This window comes from Zonotrichia albicollis, chromosome 21 (genome assembly GCF_047830755.1).
Source record: "Zonotrichia albicollis isolate bZonAlb1 chromosome 21, bZonAlb1.hap1, whole genome shotgun sequence".
Lineage (NCBI taxonomy): Eukaryota > Metazoa > Chordata > Aves > Passeriformes > Passerellidae > Zonotrichia > Zonotrichia albicollis.
This window is the reverse complement of record NC_133839.1, coordinates 3,304,211-3,326,671: the sequence shown is the minus strand read 5'-3', so window position 1 is coordinate 3,326,671 and position 22,461 is coordinate 3,304,211. Positions and strand designations below refer to the sequence as shown.

At 48.6% G+C, this 22,461-nt stretch overlaps 1 protein-coding gene across 12 annotated transcripts in view; it reads right to left on the bottom strand.

Moving 5' to 3' along the window:
* CACNA1B (calcium voltage-gated channel subunit alpha1 B) overlaps window positions 1-22,461 on the bottom strand; it is a 316,045-nt gene that overhangs the window by 123,755 nt on the left and 169,829 nt on the right. For 6 of the 12 annotated variants that reach the window (XM_074556297.1, XM_074556286.1, XM_074556287.1 and 3 more), the window contains exons 9-12: window positions 16,789-16,845; window positions 16,090-16,164; window positions 14,174-14,263; window positions 10,454-10,663 (exon numbers count right to left, since the gene is read on the bottom strand). In XM_074556297.1, the coding sequence (XP_074412398.1) occupies window positions 10,454-10,663; window positions 14,174-14,263; window positions 16,090-16,164; window positions 16,789-16,845 (432 nt within the window). The remainder of the gene's footprint in view (window positions 1-10,453; window positions 10,664-14,173; window positions 14,264-16,089; window positions 16,165-16,788; window positions 16,846-22,461) is intronic. The other 6 variants (XM_074556289.1, XM_074556292.1, XM_074556291.1 and 3 more) reach the window with 3 other exon arrangements.

Genomic DNA, 22,461 nt, shown 5'->3' with positions numbered 1-22,461 from the left:
CACAGAAAGGGTGATAAAGTTCTGGAATGTTCTGCCCAGGGAGGTGGTGGAGTCCCCATCCCTGGGTGTGTTTAACAAAGCCTGGATGTGGCACTGGGTGCCAGGGTTGAGTTGAGGGGTTGGGGCTGGCTTGGACTCGATGATCTTGAAGGTCTCTTCCAACCTCGTGGCTCTGTGAATTCTGTGAGCTCAGGGCAAGGCTCTGCCCCCAGAGGGTGCTGGCACTGCCCAGGCTGCCCAGGGAATGGGCACGGCCCCGAGGCTGCCAGAGCTCCAGGAGCCTTTGGGCAGCGCTGCCAGGGGTGCCCAGGGTGGGGCTGCTGGGGGGGCTGGGCAGGGACAGGAGGGGGATTTGATCATCCTTGGGGATCCCCTCCATGATTCCACCACTCTCTGACCTCCTGCAATCTGAAGCTTCAGCTGAGTGTGGGGAGAAATTCCCATTCTGCCTTGGATTTCCATTCCCAGCCTTGTACATCCATAGGGGGTGAGCAGAGCTGGCCCAGGGCCATCCTGGGTGTCTTTTGAAATGCCTTGAAAACTCCAGCTTTAATTACTCAAAAATAAAAGAGGTTTTAAATTTGAAATTTTAAATGAAAGCCAGTCATGGAACACCATGGGCATAAAATTCCCTGAATTCCAGGAAGCAATAATGAGATGAGAGAGGTTTTATTAACACCTTAGTGAGGAGCCTGCAAGGACACCTGTGCCAACATTTGCAAAAGGGGAGGAAATTTCAGGAGTATTAATTATCCCACGTGAGCTGCTCTCCTTGAAAACAGCACCAAGATCATCCAAGGAGACTCCAAGGACAACATGTTCCCAGCTGAGGAATAGGATGACAAAATCTGAGACCCACAGCCTTTTTCCCAGGAAGAGGCAGATCCTTCCTCTGGGTCTCAGGGCACAGGAGCAGCACAACTCCCCCTCACCTTGATCTTGGAGCTTTTGAGGAGAAGCCTCTTCACAGCTGACCGAGCTGCAACTTTTCTCTCCTTTCTCACAGGAGGTGCAAGGACTCAGTGAGGAAACTGTGTCCAGCACCAAGGATCCCAGAGCAAGGAGATATCCATAATTGTGATGGGAATGCATCTGACCTTCCATCTGCTCTGGTGAGCCCCACCTGCAGAGCTGCCTCCAGCTCTGGGACCAGCAGGAGGACCTGGGGCTGCTGGAATGAGTCATGGAATTCACAGAATGATCAGGTTGGAAGAAACCTTCAAGATCATTGAGTCCAACCCAGCCCCAACCCCTCAACTCAGCCCTGGCACCCAGTGCCACATCCAGGCTTTGTTAAACACACCCAGGGATGGGGACTCCACCACCTCCCTGGGCAGCCATTCCAGAAATTTATCTCTCTTTCAATGCAAAACTTTTTCCTGATATCCAGCCTGTATTTCCCTTGGCACAGCTTGAGGCTGTGTGCTCTGGCTGTGTCAGTGCTGCTGCAGACAGAGCCCAGCCCCAGCTGAGCACAGGCCCCTTTCAGGAGCTGTGCAGTGATGGGGGCAGCCCTGAGTCCAGAGTAAACCTGGAGATGCTCCAGGGGTCTGGAGCATCTCTTGGAGAGCTGGGGGTGCTCACCTGGAGAGGAGAAGCTCCAGGGAGAGCTCAGAGCCCCTGGCAGGGCCTGAAGGGGCTCCTGGAGAGCTGGAGAGGGACTCTGGTGTCACACTCAGCAGGTGCTGACTGGCACAACTTCCAGGTGCAGGCTCCCTATCCCAAGGGTTGATATCCAGCCAGTGCTGTGAAACCTTATTAAATCAGCTGATAAAATCACGGGGAGAGGTTGTGGATCCTCCAGGAAGCAAAGCACAGCTCCCACATGTGTCCTATCTCTGGCAGGGAGATTCTCATTCCCTCATCTCTGCCCCAGCCCCACCTGTGCCAGTCGCATCTCAGGTGCCCCCCTCCAGATTCTTCCACAGAATGGCAAAATTCCTCAGCAGTGTTTTTTAACTGCAAATTTGCACCAACAGACCTCAAGACACTTTGTCAAGACAATTACCATCATCCCAAAGGGGCACAAAAGGAGAAAGGAGCAAGGATTAGTGTTCAGTCACTGCTCCAGCAGAGGCTGAACACACCCTGGGTATCAGAAATGCAAATTATCACCATCAGGCTGACACATCCTGCAAATCCACAATATCACCCAAAAAAAGGCAGAAAGTAGCAAAAAAGAATCAAGAAATATTTGATTAAATATTAAAAAAATAAAATATAAAGCCAGGAAATGTTTTAAACTCAGAGCATCCAAAACTCAACTTCCTTCTGCTGCTCTTGCAAGAGCCACCCTTGGCCTTTCCAAGCTGATGAATTCCAGACCTGGCAGCAAGAGCTGTGTCCCAGCAGGTACCAGATGCTACAAATCAGAGCCCAGTGAGGCTGGGATGGAGGGAAGTGGAATTCAGACCCTGAACTCCTCAGGCAGAAGGAATTGGCTCCATGGAGAGGCTGCTGCATCCAACACACAATTTCTTCTGAGAAGGCCCTGCCTAAATAATTGAAAATGCAATTTTGTTGTTTGGGCCTCCTGGTATTCGAACCTCACCTAATTTCATTTGTCTTACTCAAAAGCATTTTGTGATGTGATTTAAGGAGGAAAGGTTTGATACAAACACTCTTATTTCATTTCCAAGCTGTGCTGTTGGCAAAGGTCATGCAAGCATCCCTTCACCCCACACCTTTGAATTAGGTTCCTAATTAGAGTTAGCAGCTCCTTTTTGTCAATTATTTATGAAATAATTCCATTTCTGCCTCATCTCCATGTCCAGTGGCATCAGAAGCAGTTGCTGAGCCTGTCACTTCCCTCTCCTCTCTCTTTAAAAGAACCTCAGCGGGGCAAAACTTCCCCCTTTTTGCCCAAGCAGATGTGAAATGCTCAGCAGGCAGAAATAAATATGCTCCAGAAAGCCTTTTCCTTGCAGATCCTGCATATTGGTATCCAGAGGGAGCTGGGTCTTGTCTTCAAAGGCAACAGCAGCACCAAAAAAAAGGACAAATTGCCCCAAACATGAGGTTCAGCACTGGGCAGGGAACAGGCCATAGCGGCTCAAATGCTGTGCTCAAACACTGGATTTATCAAAAGGAGGCTTTGTGGATTTGGGGTTCAGATTAAGGAGATAGGAAGGATCCCTGCAGGACTTGCTGAAGAAGAGAGCTTTGGGAAGGGCAGCCCCTGAGTGAAACTTGAGTGACCCAGTGGTGAAACCTCCTCCCTACAGTCCCTGAAATCCATCCCACAGTCCCTAAAAGCAATCCCACAGTCCCAAAAATCCATCCTACAGTGCCAAACCCCATCCTACAGTGCCAAACCCCATCCCACAGTCCCAAAAACCCATCCCACAGACCCAGAGAGCTCTGGTCCCCACAGCTTTAGGCAGAGGAAGAGGAGCCCAGCCCAGCCCCATCCCTGGGGCCTCCTGCCCTGCAGCACTGCCTGCAGCTGCTCCCACAGGATGGGATTTAGGGACTGTGAGATGGGTTTTTGGCAATGTGGGATGGGGTTTTGGCACTGTGGGTGGGTTTTTGGGACTGTGGAATGGGTTTCTGGCACCGTCGGATGAATTTTTAGCACTGTGGGATGGGTTTTAGGGACTGTGTGATGGGGTTTTGGGAATGTGGGATGGGTTTTTGGGAATGTGGGATGGGTTCTGGCACTATGGGGTGGGTTTTTGGCACTCTGGGATGGGTTTTAGGGACTGTGGGGAGGAGGTTTCAGCACTGGGTCACTGCAGTTTCACTCAGGGGCTGCCCTTCCCAAAGGCATAGCCCTGGTGACTCCTGGTGTCCCCAGGTTGAAAATTCATCTTTGCTGCTACCAGACCTCAGTGCTGCCATTGCAGAGTTGGTTTCTGACAGAAATCTCCTCTTTCTCAGAATATTGGCAGTGGTGGAAAGGAGCATGAAGAGATGATAACAAAATCATGAAACAGATGCATGAAATATATTCTTTTATAGGCAACTGCACCTTATTTAACCAAAGTTCTGTGCTTCAGTGAGCAGTGTCCATCTGCAGCATGAGAGAAATCCTATTTGGCCCTGGAGTCCTTTCCACACAGAGAAGGAGAATCTCTGATTGAATTTGAGGATAATTACAGGGGCATGAAGTATTGCCTGTTATTAATCACACCACAGGAATTCAAAGAATTCCTCATCAGTGCCTTCAATAAGGCTAAAGAAATCCCAAGCCTCTCTCCAAAGCTCCTGCAGTCCTTTTTCCAAAGCAGTTGTAGAGATATGGAGCATCAAGCAGAGAAAGCTAATCAGAACAATTCAAAACAGAAAAGTTAAAAGAAAAGACCAAGGGAAAAATAAATCAATGCAGAGCCGTAGGCTTTTACCAACTGTTCTTTAAGTAAAATTAATTTGTAATGTAATTAAACTTCTCCCCAGAGGGACAGGTATAATTGAATTAGAGGTGCCTGGGTAGAGTTGCAGGGTTTAGCAGATCCTTTCTAACTCCTCACATCTTCCTTTCCTAGGCAAAGGCTATAGGTACTTTCATATTTCTATAGATGCTCATAAGGATTATGTGGAATTGTCTGATTTACCAGACTAAGAGAAAAGGAACTGCAGAAATTAAAATAGAGCAGAAAGTATTGATCTTGTGTAGTGTTTGAGTCTGTTTGGGTCTTTGAGTAGGGCTTTTAGCACCTCCTGGAAAAAAAAGATGAAACCTTTCATTTTGATTTGTTTACAGATTTGCATTTAGACCTCTCCTGCTGCTGCAGTTCACAAAAAGCCTCCTCAGTCCATTCCTGTTCCTTCCCTGAAACAGCATCTTTGGAATTTCTGATTTCTCTCTTGCTCTGCACCCCAGCAGCCAGGCCCTGCTCCTCTGCAGCGATGTTCCCTCACCATGGATTAACTTTTAAGCCATTTTTAAAATCTGTCACTCTCCCAGTTAAAGGATTTTACCAGTATTTCCAGGAGCTGTCTCAAATCCCCTCGTTCTGCCTCTATCTAATGGATTTCTGCACAAACCCTGGGGCTTTCCAGGAGCATTCCTGGAGGGCTCAGCTCCAGCTGGGCTCCTCCCCAGATGTTTGTGCTGTGAGTTACCCAGGCAGGAGTGAGGGGACACATCCAGTCTGTCTATCACCATGATATTTTCTAAAAAATCCCTTTGCCAAGATTTCTCTCCTGAGAAGCCTCAGAAAAGAAATGTAAACAATAATTATCTGATTGTAACCTGGAGGTTGCTTCCCAACAGGTGCATCTTTGATTGGTTTCACTTGAATTGTTTTTAATTAATGGTCAGTCACAGTCCAGCTGTGTCAGACTCTGAGTCTGTCATAGGTTTTTATTATTCATACTTGCTTTAGCCTTCTGATGTCTCCTTTCTCTTTAGGATAGTTTTAGAATATAATATAATGTAATGTGATATGATATAATATAATGTAATGTGATATGATATAATATAATGTAATGTGATATAATATAATATAATATAATATAATATAATATAATATAATATAATATAATATAATATAATATAATATAATATAATATAATATAATATAATATAATATAATATATAATATATATAATATATAATATATAATATATATCAGCCTTCTGAGAACTTGGAGTCAAATCCTCATCTCTCACCTCATCCTGGGGACCCTCACAGCACCACAGCAGTCTGGCCATCACTGTGACACCAAAACAACCAGCAAAGTCCTTAAGGCACCAAATATTCCCTGCACTCGGTATTTAATTAGGGATATGTAGAAATCTGAGCCTACGGAAACTCTGCCATCCCCCAGGAAAGGGGTGGGAAGGTTTGGGTCATCCCCAGTGCACAGCCAGGAGTGAATGCAGCCCCACAGCTCCTCAGCCTGGAATTCAGGAGGATTTGGAGGTATGGGATACTAGGAATTTAAGAGGTTGAACTTTTCAGGGATTTTCAGGACATTTCTCCAAAGTTCTTTGCTCAAAAATCACACTCAAACAGGTTTCTGCCTGGAGCAGAGATAATCATCCCTGAAATGAGCCCACAGAGCCTCTGCTTCTTCTTGTAGCGAAAATCATCTTAAAAAATAAAACAAACCCCAAAACAAACAAATAAAAACCCCCAAAACTGGCTGGTGTACTTCAGAATTTCCATTATGACCATTCATGGAGAGATTTAGTTGGGGTATTGGGAATTAGGAATTGTTCCCTGTGAGGGTGGGCAGGCCCTGGCACAGGGTGCCCAGAGCAGCTGTGGCTGCCCCTGGATCCCTGGCAGTGCCCAAGGCCAGGCTGGGCAGGGCTGGGAGCAGCCTGGGACAGTGGGAGGTGTCCCTGCCATGGCAGGGGTGGCACTGGGTGGGCTTTAAGGTGTCTTCAAGCAAAACAGTCTGGGATCTCTGGTTTTTATTCTCATTGTCACAGTGATCAATCTTGTACCACCCTGTCTAAAAACCCAATGTGAACATCCACAAAACCTTTCCCTACTTCTGAATAATCTGGTTTTTTTCTGTGACCCACACTGGGCTGCCCCTCCCCAATGCCAGGGGGGTTTCCAGCAGGGTTTAACATCCCAGAAATACTCAGAGCTCCTGGATGAAGGGTGGCAGAGATGCTGAAGGGACTGGAGCACCTCTCTTGTGAGGACAAGGCTGAGAGAGTTGGGGCTGCTCAGCCTCCAAAGGAGACGACTGAGAGGAATCTCATCAAAACATCTGCAAGGAGGGCTCAGAGCTCTCCAGGTTCTGCTCCAGCAATGGGACAGCAGGACAGGCAGGAACTGATCCCAGGAAGTTCCACCTGAACATCAGGAAAAACTTCTTCCCTGTGAGGTGAACAAGCAGCTCAGGAGGTGTGGAGTCTCCTCCCTGGGATATTCCAGGGACAATGCTGTGCCCTGTGCCCTGGGATGGCCCTGCTGGAGCAGGGAGGTGGCTCCAGGTGACCCTCTCAGGTCCCTTTTCTGCCCCATTTCAGGGATGGTTTGTGGAGCCCCTGCCCAGGGGTTTCCCCAGTGACAAAGAACCCTCAGGGCTCCCAGCAAAGGGCAGTGGGATGTGCAAAGGCTGGGAGGATGCTGAGAACTTAATCCTCAATTTTTGTGGTTTTCTGTCTCTTCCATTAAATGTCAGGCAGTGGGATCCCCATTCCCAGCTCAGTGGGACTCTACACCAAGAAATCCAAACTTGCTGCCCAAGTGCTCCTGACACTGATTGACATTACTGGGTGTTCTGGACAAATGCAGAGTTCCTGAAACATGGATCCATCCCTAATTCCAACCTATTCCCTGTTTTTTGTCTTCAGCTGGCATAGATTGGAAGCCTAATTTGTGGCCTCTGTCTCAGGCAAATATCCCAGCTAGAGGTGAATAATTCCCAGAGACAGAACCAGCCCTTCCAGCCCTCACTGCAACATTGAGGGGTTTCTGGCTTGTGGATTTCTCCATATTCCCTTGGAAAAGTCACTGTAAAAGGTGCTCCCAAAACTGAGTTTTGTAAATCTGTGACCTTTTTTTGAGTTTAAAGACTTCAAGTGTGTGGTTTGTTTCCTAAACATTTAGTCCTAATTCCAGAGGAAATCCTAATCCTCAAACTTTTAATTACTCTGCCAATCTAGCTTATTATTTCCTCTGGTAAATTGAGGGAATGAATAAGCAAGAGTGACTTCTCTGTATGGTCTGTCTCTCTTTTCAGTTGAAATCTTGCCAAAAAAAAAAAGACTTGAAAGAAATTTCTGTCCTTATTATACATCTCTCATTAGAGCTCCATTACCAGGTGGCATTAAATATTTCAACAAATATTAATAAGGAGCTTTTGATGTCAGAGCAGTCAGTATTCCTGACCTCTTAGGTCTATTAAAAAAAAAACTTCAAAAGTTTGCCTTCCTTGTAATAATGTAAGACCTGAGGATCTGAGGCAAGAAATATTTAAGTATCTAATTTAGAGAGAAATCAAGGCAAATTAGGTAGATAAGGATCTTTAAAGATCTAAGCCAACATTGTTAGACTGTTGGAAATATCTGAGGATTTTTTTTTTCCAGTCTTCTGTTTGCTTTTTTTTAGAAGTTTTATTTAAATTTTCATCTGGTCAAGTGCTGAATAACAGATTTGCTCCTGGCCATTTTATAGGGTCATGAATGGCTTTGTCTTCCAGAAACAAACCTCATCCCATCCCTTGAATGGGAAAAATTTGCATTATCAGTATGAGGAATTTCTAGGAGTTTTCCAGCTCTAGGAGTCCCAGCCTCCAAACTTCATTAAAATAAACAAAAAAAAGCTCCATCCCTCACCTTCCATATTTTTTTAACAAAGCTTTGTCAGCAAGTCTGTGACCTCAGGGAGACACCATTTCTCATTCATCAGAGCAATTTAAAAAACCCAAAACTCATATTTCAAAAGCACTTCTAGACTCTCTGAGCTAAACCAGGTGATGACAGGAACCAGCTAAAATAAAATCTTTTCACAGATACAGGACAATCTTCCCTCTGGGAGTATTTCTGTCACTTAATGTCACAGGAGGGCACGGTGACACCCATCCCCTGTCATCACACCCCATCAGGGAGGGCATGGAACCCAAAAAGAGCTGTAAAGTTGAAACCTTTTAAAGGCTCTGCCAGGAATCACACCACAATGGGGGCTTAGTGCCTGATTCCATAAGCACTGGCAGGATTTTCATCTCCCAGGCCATTCCAGCTGCTGCTATCCCAGGAATGTCAGAGCTGGCAGAGCTCTGAGTGTGTCCCCAACAGGAATCACCCATGGGTGCAGATCAGCTGCAAAGCGATACAAATTCACATTCTCTGGACAAAAGTTAGCCAGAGAATCCTGCTTTTCCCAGGCATCATTCCCCTTCCTTTTGTGCATCCTGCTCCAGGACAATTTCTCCTGCCCCATTTCAGGATGTGTTTAAAAAAACCACTGGACATGGCCCTTGGTGCTATGGTCTAGTTGAGGTGTTAGGGCATAGGTTGATGATCCTAGAGGTCTCTTCCAATCTCATTATTCTGTGATTCTGTAATACCCAGCCTGTATTTCCCTTGGCACAGCTCGAGGCTGTGTGCTCTGGCTGTGTCAGTGCTGCTGCAGACAGAGCCCAGCCCCAGCTGAGCACAGGCCCCTTTCAGGAGCTGTGCAGTGATGGGGGCAGCCCTGAGTCTCCTTTTCTCCAGGCTGAGCACCCCCAGCTCCCTCAGGGGTTCCTCACAGGGTTTGTGTTCCCAGCCCCTCTCCAGCCTCGTTGCTCCCTCTGGACACACTGCAGTGTCCCAAAGTCCTTTATTGTTGGTCGAATGTTGTAGAGCTCACCACTTGTAATATAGATAAGAAATAAAAAACACCTAAGTGTCACACACATATTTGATGAAAAATCCTTTCCTTAGGATCTTTCCTGCTAAGAAGCTGAGAGGCCTCAGAAACGAAATGTAAACAATAATTATCTGCTGCTGTGGAATGCAACAGGTGCATCTGTGATTGGTCTCATGTGTTTTTTTGTAATTAATGGCCAATCACAGTCCGCTGTCTTGGACTCTTTAGTCAGTCACAAGATTTTATTATAATTCCATTCCCTTCCTTTCAAGCCTTCTGATGAAATCCTTTCTTCTATTCTTTTAGTATAGTTCATAATTTTCTTTTAATACAGTATATATCATAAAATAATAAATCAGCCTTCTGAAACATGGAGTCAAGGTTTTCATCTCTTCCCTCATCCTGGGACCGCTGTGAACACCACCACACCTAAGCCTGAACAGGAAATATTGTCTTGAGAGCTTCAATCCCTCTTGACAGAGCTAGAACAAAGGAGCCAAAAACCAGCAGTGAGGGGAGCTGTAGAGATTGGTAAGGTCACCCTTGAGTCTCCTTTTCTCCAGGATAAACAGCCCCAGCTCCCTCAGTGGTTCCTCACAGGGTTTGTGTTCCCAGCCCTTCTTCAGCCTCGTTGCCCCCTCTGGACACGTTGCAGTGTCCCAAAGCCCTTCCTTGTTGGTAGAATGCTGTAGAGCTCACTGTCACCCTGGCTTTTTAAGACTTTCTGAGCCTTCTGATGTTGACATTCATGTAGTGAACTTTCTCACACACTTTCTGTAAATAACTCATTGTTTTGCATTCCTATGTGGAAGAAGAGAGATTTGATGGACTGTTGGTTTGTCCAGTGTCATTGGAGAGGTGGCACTGTCACCCTCCAATCCACTGTCAATCTTGGAAAACTATAAATGTAGGAGTCAGAAAATAAACTTCCCTTTTTCTCCACCTTGAGAACAGCGGTGTGAGCTTGTGTTTTTTCATGTCCTATAGTAACACTCCCCACTTGTAACATAGATAAGAAATACTAAACACTTAAGCATGAACAGGAAATATTGTTTTGAGAGCTTCAATCCCTCTTGACAGAGATAGAAAACGGAGCCAAAAACCAGCAGTGAGGGGAGCTGTAGAGACTGATAAGGTCACCCCTGAGTCTCCTTTTCTCCAGGCTGAGCACCCCCAGGTCCCTGCAGTACTCACAGAGAGCAGTGGTCAGCTTCTCGGGCTGGTCATAGTGCACCATGGCCACACAGAGGGTGTTGAGGGCCACCACGCAGAGCACCACCCAGTAGAAGCTCTGAGCCTTCACCATGCGGCGGATGAAGAAGCGGAACATCTTCTCCTTCCTCCTGAAGTACGATGAGCTCTCGTTCTTCCCACTCTTCAAACTGGCACGGGCAAAGGGAGACCCTGGGACAGAAAAAAGAGTCACCACAGCCCATCCCAGCAGGAAAAAGGCTGCAGGGAGGTCCTGGGCACACAGAGCCTCTCCAAGCACCACCAGAACAGCTCAGCAGGAAGCTGGGGATGTTGAGAATGGGCTGAGCAAGGGCGTCTTGCTTGTAATGAGGGATGAAGGCTGGGCTTGTAAAACTTCATGGCTCAATGCCTGGCTCCACCATCTAAACTGGGCTTCCAAACCTTTGTAGCAATCCTGATTGTCACAGTTAAACTCATCACTTTTTCCTGGTTGACAAGGACAGAGCAGCAGGCACAGGGTATTTCTGCCCATGGTGTGGAGCACATCCTCATGGAGCAGGGTAGGTGCAACAGGAAAGATGTTTTTCCTGCTCCAAGGACTGTTTTGTCCCTGTTTTCCCTGTTCCAAGGACCAGTTACCAGGGAATTGAGTGAATTCTCCTTAATTTACTCTCCAGCCTCAGCTATTTCTTTAGCAGAGGGCTTAACCTGTCTCTGTATATCAGATTTTGGGCTCAGCCATTCATTTGTCTCAATTCTGCCTCTATCAGCTCCATTTCCACTCTGGGCTGAAACCCTGGCAAAGAGTCAAGGGTTTCAACAATAGGGAGCTGATGGAAGAAATGATTCCTGATGCCAGCTCTCCCCCTGGGGTAGAGGCACTGCTCAGATGAAAAGGCAATCTCAAGCTGATGCTGAGGCAGGAGAAATCAGGAATGAGGGAAGAAACACATGGACCCCTTGGGGCTCCTCTGCAGCAGCCAGGGAAGCTGCTGCAAGCAGGGGAAGTGGTGATTGTGCAGGCTGGCCACTGCCTGTGCCAGTGGTTTGGGACAAGATATCATTGCTGCCCTTCCCCACCCTGGGATGGAGCATCCCAGCAGGATGAGCAGGACATGTCCTCCTCCTGTCCTGGAGCAGGTGGCTCTCCTGGGCTCAGTGACATCAACAAAGAGTTCTGGCTTCAGCAGCCAAATCTCGGAGTGTGACCACCTCCATGTCAACACTTGGAATGGGTGGGAATCTCACCCAGCCTCGTCCTGCCACATCAACCACAGCAGCCAGAGAAAGGATGAGGCATCCAGATGTGACAGCAGTAGGTTCTCCAAGCCTCACAGCCCCACACAAGTGTGATGTTCCCCCGTGGAAAGTGAGCTCTCTGCTCCATTTCACATTTCTGGCCATCCACCAGCACTCCAAAAGCAGAACTGGCCTTGGCCAGGCTTTGAACAAACTCCATGCTGAAAAAATCAGTGTGTTCTTCTGTTGTTTTGAAAATCCTGCCTTTGGCAGTTTGGAAGAGAAGAAATCACAGTGCTCCTCCTCTGCTCTGCTTTAAGACAACAAGAAGAGCCAAAGTTTGGGATTTAGGCTGCTTCATATCACAGCACTCCTTAGCAGGTACAGAGCTCTCAGATAGCCAAGCCCCTGTGTACTGCCAGACTGGCAAAGGAACAGTGCTGCCCTCTCATTCCTGTCTGCTGATCTTCCAGAAATGCAAAGCAGTGATATTTAAACTGCTCCAACATGGAAAACATCCCCTTCTCCAGGCTTTGGTGTCTGGGAATCAAAGCAGAGCCCCGTGCCTGGTACAGCACAGAGGGTGTGAAGCCAGTGGGAGTAGAAAGAAAAGAATAAAAGCTAAGAACAACTGCAGAGAACAGCCTGGGAAATGTTTACCACTACAGAGCTTTAGACTGCAGCTATAAAGCTCATCAAGGTGCTTGAATTAAAGTGCAGCATTTTCAGCCAATGGCCAGAGAGAGACCTGGCAAAGTCTCCCCACCCTGAGCTGCATCTTCACGTGGCACTCAGGGATTATTTGTTAGTTTTTCCACGCTCCTTCTGCTCCCATATGAACACACTACAGAAAAGCATCCAAAAACCCCTTTTCTCCAAAACAGATCCTTTATGCATAATTGCCCACGTGATCTGATTGTTTATGCTCTGCATTCCAGCCTCTTCACAAGCCTGCAGAAGTAGCTGCTTAATCCATTCCTTCTTTTCTGCCTCGTTCCATGAATCAAAATCAAAGCCACTTTTCCCAAGTGGGTGAAGCACTCACAGAAGGTGGAAAGCACTGCTGTTATTTTCCCTGCCATATGCTCCCGAGACAGTTCCCAGCTCTGCCTCGGATTACTCCCGAGCCCAGATGCTCCATCATCCATTGCCACCTGAAATGCTGAACTCCAAGATCTGTTGGTGTGGCTCTTGCTGCCCAGAGCCTGGAGGGACTTGGATTTGGAGGCAAAGATCTCATAATTATTGTAACTGTGAGCAAATATTCCAAAATTGACCATTCCTTGTTATCCATGCAGGGATCTGAGAAAAAACAACAACAAACCAAACCAAAAATGCACACAGGCTGCTGCATTTTTGCCCTTTTTCAGCACCAAACCTCTCCTGGAAGTGGCAGCAGTTTCACCACAAACCCTGCAGCCCAGGGGACTGTGGCAAATCAGTGCTGGTGACAGGAACATGCCAAGCCACACTCATTTTCTGCTACCAACTCTTCCTTTAAAAGGGGGAAAAAATAAATTCCAGCAGCAGCTGTGATCCCTGGAAACATCAAGGCCAACTTTCCAAAGGGCAATTGAGGCACTCATGCTGTGCAACAGCCACGGACACGGACTCTCAAATGTGCTGTTTGTGCTGCTCCTCCTGTGCATCCAGGATTTGCTGCTTTGTGGGGACTGGGCTGCCAAGACATTTCTTTGGAAGATAATGAGAACATCTGCTGCTTCAGCAGCAAAACAGCCTCCAACAACAGGCACGGGATGAGCAGAGCGCCCGACTGCAGAGCAGCAGGAGAGGCTGTCCCACAGCTCACAGGGGTTTGGCTCCAGCAGCTCCCTGAGGTGGGTGCTGGGTGCCCAGAGCTGCCTCTGCCTCCCCACCTGGGCAGCTCTCAGCAGGAATCAGCTCTGGGAGCTGCAGAATGGGCAGCACCTCCTCAGCCTGAGGATGCCAGATTTGCCCCATGGTGCAGGATGCCTTGCTCTGCACTGGATCTCCAGATCTGGCCTTAAAATCACTTCAAGATCTTCCTCTAAGACAAGAATCAGAGAATTGAGGCCGCTGCCCAGCACCTCCCAGTGACCACGCCCACAGCAAAGGCTGTGACACCTCAGCTGGGCATTAGTGGACCACAGCACTGTGGCCACTTCTCTCCTCTCTCCAGCAGTGTTGTTTGGCAGATTTGAGGTTCATTAGCATGGACGAGCACGTTCCAAGCAGAATCCCAGGGTGGCCAGCCCAGCAGGGACTGTCCCAAGGCTTTGCAGGGCTCTCCCAAGGGTGCAGCATGCAAGAGCTGAGGCAGGCAGCGCAGGGAGAGGGTGAAGCCACGGAGCTTTTTGCTTTGGGAAGTCGAGTGGAAATTCATTCTCCTTCAGGAAACTGCAGCTTCTGGAGCAAAGGAGCCTCTCCAGAGGAGGAAACATGGCATGGACAGGTTCAGGTGGAGATCGAAACCTCGGGGGATGCGAAGCCAGTACTCACCAACGGAGCAAATGTCTGTGAAATGGTCCTCACCTTCTTCTGCATGAATCAGGTCATTTTTGCTCTTCTTTATTGCGGCTCTTTTCAACACTGCGTGCAAATTAAAGAGAAAATGCCCCGTGAGGATGCAGAGTGGATTCTCTCTCCCCCTCCCTTCACTCTCCAGGGCCAGCATTTCCTTCCCAATGCCAGCTCAAAGCTCTCCCACCAGGGTACCCTGGAGCAAACAGGACAACCCACAACCTTGCAGGGCCTCTGCACGCCTCAGTGCCAGGGTGCTTCACTCCTTTGCCCTTCCAGCTCTTGAAGGTTTGCCAGGCACAGCTCTGCACGTTCCACTTCATGCAGCAGATGCAGGAGAGTGGGGAGGTCACTGCAGCTGCACTTTCAGCACAGCACAAAGGCTGGGCAGGGACACTGGAGCTTCCTGAGCCCCACGGGGCCGGGAGATGAGTGCTGCCACCCCTGGAACCACCAGTGCTGTTTGCAGCAGGCACTGTGAGGGAGTCAGAGTTTACAGAGCTCGGTTTACCACCCAGCCATGCCTCAAGGAGCAGAAATGCTGCATGGAAAAAGCGGCCACACATCAGTGAGCAGCCTCTCAGCAGCACCCAGTGTGCAATCCCTGCCCTCTGGGGATGTCAGAATTCTTTGAAAACACTTTTTTTTTTTCCCCTCCAAAAGCAGCTTTTAGTGGGGAGGGCAAACACCACTACATTTACTCCAAGAGGGAATGAGAGCTCTGCATTGTCCACCCAGAGCACGGGGGTGAGGCAGGAGCACGGAGGACGCTGCTCCCAGGACCACCTACCTGCAGAACCTTGAGAAGTGGCAGAAAAAAAAAGTCACGTTGGTACAGTTTGGTGACAGCTTCGAGACAGACAGTAACTAAAGCAGCACTTTCTATCAGCAGTAAGACACCCCACGGTGTGGTGATACAGACTGATCCGTGGGCACACACAGCAAAGCCACTCACGCTGCAGAGACTGCCCCGGGGAGGCTCCTCCACAACATCCCCTCACCCTAATTATCTACAAATTCCTTTCCCACACTGCACGGATTGCCCTGCCCTGACAGAGACGTGGATGCGCTTCCTGCTCCTAAGGGCTGTGCTTGAGTCACTTCAGGGGAACACCCAGAGCAGAGGGGAGGATGCTCTGAACCTGTGGTCTGGATCCATTGTTTGTGCTCCTTGCTGTCCCACCCAGCTCTCCTGAATCTTCAGTCCCAGCAATGCCAGCTCAGGGGTCCCTCAGGCTGGGTCTGTCCCAGTTCACTCCAGCATGTCCAGGGCCATCCTCAGCACTGGAGCACAACCAGCACTGGGATTAAATATTTCCAACATTCCTGGCATGAACTGAGCAGCTTTTTGTCTTCTGCCCCAGAAAACTCCTCGGTGTGTTTGGCAGTGAGGCTGTGCTATCTCTCCAGGCACATCCCTGTGTTTCGGGGACTCAGAATTTACCACCATAGACTGTGGGCTGCTCCAGCCTGGGAACATTCTCGGGCTCCTTTCGCTTTAGGATAAGAGGAACCTGAGTATCTCTGGGTCTTTACTCCGTGCCTTGCACCCACCTCGAGTTTCTCACAGCACTCAGACTGCTCCTCAGACACAAACTCCAGTGAAGCCTGGCTGTGCCCAGGTGCCAGCCAGGCGTCCCCAGCTCACACACACCCCCAGCACACACCGCAGGACTGGCACTCACACCTCAGCCCTGACCTGCTCCAGCCCCAGATCCTCCCCAGCGCAGGTCACCGGCCCGGCCGAGGCTGCAGCAGCACCTGCAGCGCTGCACGGCTGGGAGCCAGGCCAAAAATCCACCTGGGCATGTCACCGGTGACCTGGGCACGGGGCTGCGGGGGGAAAGCTGCCCCTGGGTGCCACCTAAGCCCCTGGTGATTTGCAATCCACTCACTGTTGTAGCTGCTGCCGCTGCCAGTCTCTGCCGGCGCCGTGCCTTGAGGAATCGGCCCTTCCGAGGCGGCCCTCCCTGACAGTGAATGGGAGGAGAAAAAAAAAGAGGGGGGGGAGGGAGGGGAGGGGAAAGGAGGAGACATGGGAGGACGAAAGATGGTCAGAAAAGGGAGAGGGAAGAGTCTTTAACTGAGCTTTGAGTGGCTGGCGCATCCTAAGAGCTGTCAGGGCTGGAGGCCCAGGGGGAGCATCCCCGTGGCCTCGCTGCTCGGCTCCTCCGGCCGTCCTGCCACGCCGGGCTCGCACGTCGGAAGGAAGGATCACCACACCCTGTTATGTCTTACTGCTTACAGCTAACAGGGGGCTCAGTCCCTTGGTCAAATCCGTTCGGAGCCCTGCCTTTCAGGTCAGCGCATTCGCTCTTCTCCATCCTCCTGGCAGCCTCTACCCCCTGCACACACAGCCAGCCACCCTCGGCAGGGCGTGGGCACCGACCCCGAGGGCACATCCCCATCCCGGGCCGGTGTGGGGTGTCCCAAACCGCTCCTCAGCCACCTGCAGCCTGCGGAAGGGGCTCTGTGGCCGGATTTGTGCCGGGTGCATGCGGGAGGATCCTCCTGCTCGGGAGGAAGGCGTGGCAGTGACAGCAGTGGAACCTCTCCCGTGGCACAGGAGGAAAATGCCCAGCAAAGGCACCTACCGTCCAAAGGGGACTTCTCTTCGGCGTTCTTGTCCTCCTCAGCCAGCATCACCTCCTCTGCAAAAGGAAAATCAGCCAGGGTCAGCCTCAGGTTCCTCAGAGCCCTGCTCCGACAGCGGCTGGTGGGGCAGCAGGAACCTGTCCCTGTGCCACCCAACCCATCCCAGCCCGGTGCCACCAGCCCACCCCTGACAGAGTCTGCAGAGCAATTCATGGTTCAGGGCTGTGTTTCTCACAGGATTCACAGAATCACGGGGTTGGAAGAGACCTTCAAGATCATCGAATCCAACCCAGCCCCAACACCTCAACTCAACCCTGGCACCCAGTGCCACATCCAGGCTTTGTTAAACACACCCAGGGATGGGGACTCCACCACCTCCCTGGGCAGCCATTCCACAACTTTATCTCTCTTTCAGTGAAAACCTTTTTCCTGATATCCAGCCTGTATTTCCCTTGGCACAGCTCAAGGCTGTGTGCTCTGGCTGTGTCAGTGCTGCTGCAGACAGAGCCCAGCCCCAGCTGAGCACAGGCCCCTTTCAGGAGCTGTGCAGTGATGGGGGCAGCCCTGAGTCTCCTTTTCTCCAGGCTGAGCACCCCCAGCTCCCTCAGGGGTTCCTCACAGGGTTTGTGTTCCCAGCCCCTCTCCAGCCTTGTTGTCCCCTCTGGATGCTCTCATCTCAATGTCCTTCCCAACCTGAGGGGCCAGAGCTGGACACAGCACTCAGGGTGTGCCCTCAGCAGTGCTGAGTGCAGGGGCACAGTGACCTCCCTGCTCCTGCTGGCCACCCCATTCCTGACCCAGGCCAGGAGCCATTCTCTGCCCGTGTCCCTCTCACAAAAAGGGAGGGTTCCAAACCAATCACATCCTCCATGGGATCCCTCCTCACAACCACCCACACCACCTCCCACACTGGGTTCTTCACCAGCTCTCATCCCCAAGGCACCTCTGGAGACCAAGGACCTTCCTCCAGACCAGGCAGCACCACAAATCCCACAAGCCCCAGGAAGGTCCCTCATGCCCATCCACACTGGAGACAGTTTGGGGAAGATGCTCCACACCCATCACTGCTCTTTTGTCTCCAAAAAATCAGGATTCAGCCATGGGGAGCAGAGTGGTGGCACAGGGTGAGAGCAGCAGGGCCACATGCCAGGATAGTCACTGTCACCACAGAGCCACCACATCGAATCTTTGTCCAAATAAAATCTACAGCAAGTTTTCCATGGGGGAGCTCTGGCACAGTGATTGCAACAACACCCTTCCATTCCTCTGCAACTCATCTCCAAAATACACCTTGCACTGTCCTAAATTAAAAAAAAAAAAAAAAAAACAGGAAACACTAAAAACCAACATCCCAAAATGGAATAATTTTTATCTGTGTGAAAGACAACCCAATTTCCTGAGGTTTCCCAGGGCACTGCCACCCTCCTGGCCAGTTTGCAGTGCTGTGCCAGTACTTGGGACTGCACTCAGTCTCTGCTGGAAACTGATGTGGGGATCTGCTAAAGGACAACCCAAAGCAAACAAAACATTGAGTTGGCAGCTGGTAAACTTCACACTTCCTTCTACTCTCATAAATGGCAAATTCACATGCCTGTAATTTCATCAATGTGAGCTCTTACTAAAACATCTGACACCATGTTCCAACCAAATTTTGCTTTAAAGTCCGTTTAAGCCAGTCTAGATGGAAGAGCAACTTCAGAAAAACAAATACAAACAAACCAGAGGCCAAACATCAAAGTGTGTAGCTGAGAGCTGTCTAGTAGGATACCAGAGGGATCAGCCTTATATAAGCCTATATAAGCCACACAAGCCTTATATAATCTTTTTATTAATCATCTGGGAGAGAGAGGGAATGATACTTTAATAAGACAGAAAATTGAGAAGGCTGAAAAATAATTCCAAGGGCTGAGGAAAGCTGGAAAATTAAGCAGAGGGGAAGGAAATACAGAAGTGCAAAGTAATGCACCAGAGATGTGAAAGAAAGGAGAGCTGAGAGGGGTAAAAATGTCAGGTGAGCTCAAAGCTGCACTTTAAAAGGTGTAAAGTCCTTCCAAAACCCCACAAGTTGTGCCTGCAATCCCCACCTCCAATTCAGGTGGTTTTCAAGTCTTCTTAAGACAGGTCAGAACAGTGAAATGGGCTTTTGTAGGCAGTTCAAGAGACTTCTCTGACCAGCCAGCACCTCAGACCAAAGGGTTCTTCTGCAGTCTCCCCCAGGGAAAGTTGTGCTGATGTTTGGGGACAAAAATATGGCAGGATTGAAATGGCAATTCCCAGTCTGACTGCCCTGAAACACAAGGAAGGAGTGGGAGATCCTTCCTAAAAGCTGTGCTACACTGGATTTCCATCTACAAATTACTCTTTTAAGACAATTTTGCAAACCTTTGCCCCAAATTCAAGGTCCTGAATTGGTTCTCACACAAATCTCCATCCATAAACACAGCTGGCCTCAGTTTTGCTGTTCCTTTAAAATTCCCTTTTTCACCTCTGAAATTCCCTCAAGCCTCATTCTCCTCCTGCAGCCTTCCCAGGTTCTTTCCCTTGATCATTATTCCTGTCTGCCTCTAGTCCTCTGGGAATCCAAAGGACCACAGCTACCCCAGGAGGTTTTTAAGGCTAAAAAGAGATCTCAGCAGGTCACTGAGCACTGCCAGAGGGGTTTTTCACCAGCCAGCATCCTGAACAGAGGCTCAGGAGCTGCTCTGCCTTTAGTCATCCCTAACAGAGCCTGGAAGGAGATAATTGGGCACCTGAAGAAAAGAAAAAATGGTGTCTCTGCATGAGGAGAAATGTTCAGCAGAGAGATGGGACCAGATCAGCAATTCTGAGCCTCCAAACAAAGGCTCAGGGACTTTGCCAGGGTGTCAGAGGCAGGAGTGTCTCAGCAGCAAGAGGAATTTTTGGTCATTAAGTGCTGGGTGTGACTGGGCTGGAAATAAAGGCAAAGCAGCCTGGTCTGGAGCACCAGGAATACCTGCTTAAGGGTGTGAAGGGTGCTGTTTAAAGGGAAATAAAAGCAGGATGCAATCCTTGCTCTCTCCTTTTTTCCCCAAATGTGTTAATCATGAATAATGACTGAGGTATAGCAAGAAAATGGTGCCCCTTCTCCTCCTCTTTGGTGTGGGCAAAGAGGATATTTGGGGCTCAAATGAGCAGCAGATGACTGGAAATAACAAAGACTAAATGAATTTAATTTCTGGCTGGGTAAATAGAAGAAGTTGATAAAAATGCAGCCCTCAGAAGTGGCTGCCATGCTCTCCCAAGGAGCCCTGCTTTGTCTTTGTGGGAATTACCCTGCCTTGGCATCTCACAGGTGTGGTATTTTCAGGGTCCCCTGTCATGGGGAGGAAAGATGAATTTGACTCCATGTTCTTAGAAGGCTAATTTATTATTTTACGTTACTATATTAGATTAAAGAATGCTATACTAAAACTATACTAAAGAATAGAGAAAGGATACAGACAGTAGGCTTAACAAGATAATATTGAAAAACTCATGACTCTCCAGAACCTTGACACAGCTGGACCAGGATTGGTCATTAAGTTAAAACAATTCACATGTTGGATAAACAATCTCCAACCACATTCCAAAGCAGCAAAACACAGGAGAAGCAAATCAGATAATATTGTTTTCCTTTTTCTCTGAGGCTTCTCAGCTTCCCAGGAGAAAATTCTGAGCAAGGGATTTTTCAGAAAATATGACCATGACAGACATGGGGTTCTTTGCTGGAGGTGTCTGTTCCAGTCTCTCCCAGGGCCTCAGGGCTCTGTTCTTCTAAAGAAAGCTGAAACCTGAAGCTCAGAAAGCTCTGCCATGCCAAGGGATGGCCTTGAAGTTCCAGAGGGCTGGCAGAGAGAGGTGAAACCATTCCCAAAGCCTGGCACTCCAGGAGAACAGAAGCACTCCAGTTTGGTGTGAAAAATGTGGATTTGGAAAGAATTAAAATGCGAAAGACATGAAACTTGATTAGCCCTGAATGGGAAGATTTTAGAGTCTCTGAGCAAAGTGTTTTCCAAATGATTCATGTCCTTGTAAGATAAGAGAAACCTCTTCAAAAGAATATTTGTGGGCTTATAAATGCTTTACTCTGTGTGGAGAACTTGTAGTTCCCTGTTCTTCAAAAATCCCAGCCTTGGAGTTCCTGCAGTTCTGAGGAGTTCAGTGGAGAAAACAGCAGGAGCAAAATCATTTGCATGGATTGCATCACTTGGCACATTTAATTCCTCTGGAAAGGACAACTGCCTTCAAAGTGAAGGAAGGGAGGTTTAGGTGGGATATTGGGAATTAGGAATTGTTCCCTGGCACAGGGTGCCCAGAGCAGCTGTGGCTGCCCCTGGATCCCTGGAAGTGCCCAAGGCCAGGCTGGATGGGGCTTCCACCCCAAATTAGTCTGGGATTCTGTGATAATTCAAATTACTGACATTAATGAGAAACATTAAAGTCACTTCAGAGTGGTCAATGAGCAATAACCACAGTGTTAAATTAAAATTATTGTTGACTGAGGGGAGGTAGGGCACAGGGAAAGGAGTGATTTTAATCACTCACACTTCCCTTGGTCCTAAAACAACACTTGAGGCAAAAACCTGAGCACTACAAAGCACAAGGGCACCTCCTGTCCAGCTCCAGCAACTACAAAAGATATGTAAAAAACTACAGAGCAAAAGCCATCTAAAGATTAAAACATCATTTTGTGAAGCACTAGAATGCAGCTTTCCACTCTTCCTGCCTTGCATCAAAAATAAACAAGGGGGAAAAAAATCGAACAAACCAAATGCTCAGGGAGGATATTAGAAATATTGGAAACCTGATGAGGCTTCCAGGGGAAGAGAAAGGATTGGGCTGATTGGTTCTGGGTGCTTTGGAGCAGGAAAAAATAAGATGAAACAAGGTAGAAGGAGATTAGAGAAAGAAAAGTAATTAAAAGAACACCTGAATTCTTCCTCTCACTGCTGAAAGGCAATGGATTGAAAGTGAGGGCAGGACACAGCTCCGTGGGATTGTTTGGTTTTTAAAATCAAACTGGGTGTTAACACATGGCACTCTTTGCTCCAAGAGTCAACGAGGTCAAGGCTGGCAGAAGGATTTAAAAACAACTAGATATTCCCAGGAATAATGACCAAATCCTCCAGAGTTCCATTAGGGCAGAATCCCAGGAGCTTTCGCTCTTCCCTTTGTGCAAACAGCTCCTGCCTGGGGCTGCTGCAGGGTTTCTGTCCCCTTCAGCCTGTCCTCCCCGGCTGGGACCCCTGCTCAGAATCCCAGAGAAGGAATTCCAGATCATTTCAGAGCTGAAATCCCCAAGCCAGACCTGGGAAATCCCCGTGGACGGCACAGTCCCAATTTTCAGTGCCTCAGTCCTGATTCTCTGCTCTGCTTTGCCTTCACGCTGCATTTTCATTCCAAGATTTTATTAACACTGCTAAGCTGATTTTAATTACTGTTATTATTCAGCTGTACTAGGAAGCTCTTTTATATTCCTATTGTATTCTCAACAATGCCTTTCCAGAGTATTTTTAACATTCCCTGATTCAGCTCTTTTGCATGCACTTCCCTGTTCCACAAAGCCTTCTGGCTCGTGTGTTATTGGGCTGAAAAATGTGCATTTTCCAGCAGTTTCACTTGACATTGGTGTGGTATTTATCCAGCCCTGGCAACATAGAAATGGGAGAGTC